This window comes from Malurus melanocephalus, unplaced genomic scaffold (genome assembly GCF_030028575.1).
Source record: "Malurus melanocephalus ecotype Western Australia unplaced genomic scaffold, MMel_1.1 scaffold_2517, whole genome shotgun sequence".
Lineage (NCBI taxonomy): Eukaryota > Metazoa > Chordata > Aves > Passeriformes > Maluridae > Malurus > Malurus melanocephalus.
In genome coordinates, this window is record NW_026625749.1 from 8,074 (window position 1) to 10,183 (window position 2,110).

Here is a 2,110-nt window from a genome sequence, read left to right on the forward strand (position 1 = left end):
GACTCGGTGATGTGCCGCCTGGCCGTGGCCTCGGTGGCCGAAGCGGCCGCTTTGGGTCGTTCCGTGGCCTCCTGGGTGTCCGAGCACTTCCCCTCCCCCATCCGCCTCGAGTTCGAGAAGGTGACCCCCAAATTTGGGGAAAAATTCCAAAAAATTGGGAAAAAATTACAAAATTAGAGTGGGGGAGGTCTAAAGATTGGGAAAAAAAAAAAATGGGGAAAAAAATTTTTAAGAATGGGAAAAAAATTCAAAAAAATGGGAAAAAGATTCAAAAAAATGGGAAAAAATTCCAAAATTTGGGTGGGTGGGTCCTGAAAATGCGTGAAAAAACGACAAAAAAAAAGGGAGAAAAATGGTGAGAAAACAGCTGAAAAATGGGGGAAAAAACACCAAAAAATTCCTAAAAAATGGGAAAAAAATAGCAAAAAAATGGGGGGAAAATGGTGACAAAACAGCTAAAAAATGGGGGAAAAAAACACCTAAAAAAATTCCTGAAAAATGGGGAAAAAATAGCAAAAAATGGGGAAAAAATGGGTAAAAATCACTAAAAAAAAACGGGAAAAAAAGCTGAAAATTTGGGGGAAATTGGTGAAAATTGGGGAGAGGGTTCTGAGGGATTTTGTGGTGATTTTGGGGTGATTTTGGGGTGTTTTTGGGGTCCCAGGTGTACCTGCCCTACCTGCTGATCAGCAAGAAGCGTTACGCCGGGCTCTGCTTCCCCGGCGGCGCCGACGGCGAACCCCGACTGGACTGCAAAGGGCTGGAGGCCGTCAGGAGGGACAACTGCCCGCTGGCTGCCAACCTGGTCACCGCTTGTTTGAAGAGGATCCTCCTGCACAGGTGAGAGAGCAAAAAAAATGGGGAAAAACGGTGAAAAAACGGCGAAAAACGGTGAAAAAATGACTGAAATACACCCAAAAATGACCGAAATACACCCAAAAATCGGGAAAATGACCCAAAAAGGGCAACTGCCCGCTGGCTGCCAACCTGGTCACCGCCTGTCTGAAAAGGATCCTCCTGCACAGGTGAGAGAGCAAAAAAAATGGGGAAAAACGGTGAAAAAATGGTGAAAAACGGTGAAAAAATGACTGAAATACACCTAAAAACGACTGAAATACACCCAAAAATGGGGGAAATGGCCCAAAAAGGGCAACTGCCCGCTGGCTGCCAACCTGGTCACGGCCTGTTTGAAGAGGATTCTGCTCCATAGGTAATTGTGAAAAAAAATGGGGAAAAACGGTGAAAAAACGGCGAAAAACGGTGAGAAAATGGCTGAAATACACCCAAAAATGACCGAAATACACCCAAAAATGGGGGAAATGGAGCAAAATGACCCAAAATGACCCAAAATGGCCCAAAATGGGGCAACTGGCTGCTGGGTGCCAACCTGGGCACCGCCTGTCTCAAAAGGATCCTCCTGCACAGGTGAGAGAGCAAAAAAAATGGGGAAAAATGGTGAAAAAATGGTGAAAAACGGTGAAAAAATGACTGAAATACACCCAAAAATGACTGAAATACACCCAAAAATGACCTAAATACACCCAAAAATGGGGCAAGTGGCCGCTGGCTGAAAAGGATCCTCCTGCACAGGTGAGTCTGGAAAAAATCTGCAAAAAAAACGGGGAAAAACGGTGAAAAAACGGTGAAAAACGGTGAGAAAATGACTGAAATACACCCAAAAATGGGGGAAATGGAGCAAAAAATGGGGAAAATGGAGCAAAATGACCCAAAATGGGGCAAGTGGCCACTGGCTGCCAACCTGGTCACCGCCTGTCTCAAAAGGATCCTCCTGCACAGGTGAGAGAGCGAAAAAAATGGGGAAAAACGGTGAAAAATTGGTGAAAAATGGTGAAAAAATGACTGAAATACACCCAAAAATGGGGGAAATGACCCAAAATGGCCCAAAAAGGGCGACTGCCCGCTGGCTGCCAACCTGGTCACCGCCTGTCTCAAGAGGATCCTCCTGCACAGGTAATTCTGCAAAAAAACCGGTGAAAAACGGTGAAAAAATGACTGAAATACACCCAAAAATGGCTGAAATACACCCAAAAATGGGGAAAATGACCCAAAATGGCCCAAAATGGGGTAACTGCCCACTGGGTGCCAACCT

General features: G+C 45.3%; 1 protein-coding gene across 1 annotated transcript; it reads left to right on the forward strand.

Moving 5' to 3' along the window:
* Positions 1–6: 6 nt before the first annotated feature.
* LOC130587825 (DNA polymerase delta catalytic subunit-like) lies at positions 7–1,283 on the forward strand. The gene is made up of 2 exons (XM_057388794.1): positions 7–120; positions 665–1,283. The coding sequence occupies exons 1-2, from the start codon at positions 10–12 to the stop codon at positions 842–844; spliced, it is 291 nt and encodes a 96-aa protein (XP_057244777.1). The 5' UTR covers positions 7–9; the 3' UTR covers positions 845–1,283.
* The last annotated feature ends 827 nt before the right edge of the window (positions 1,284–2,110 follow it).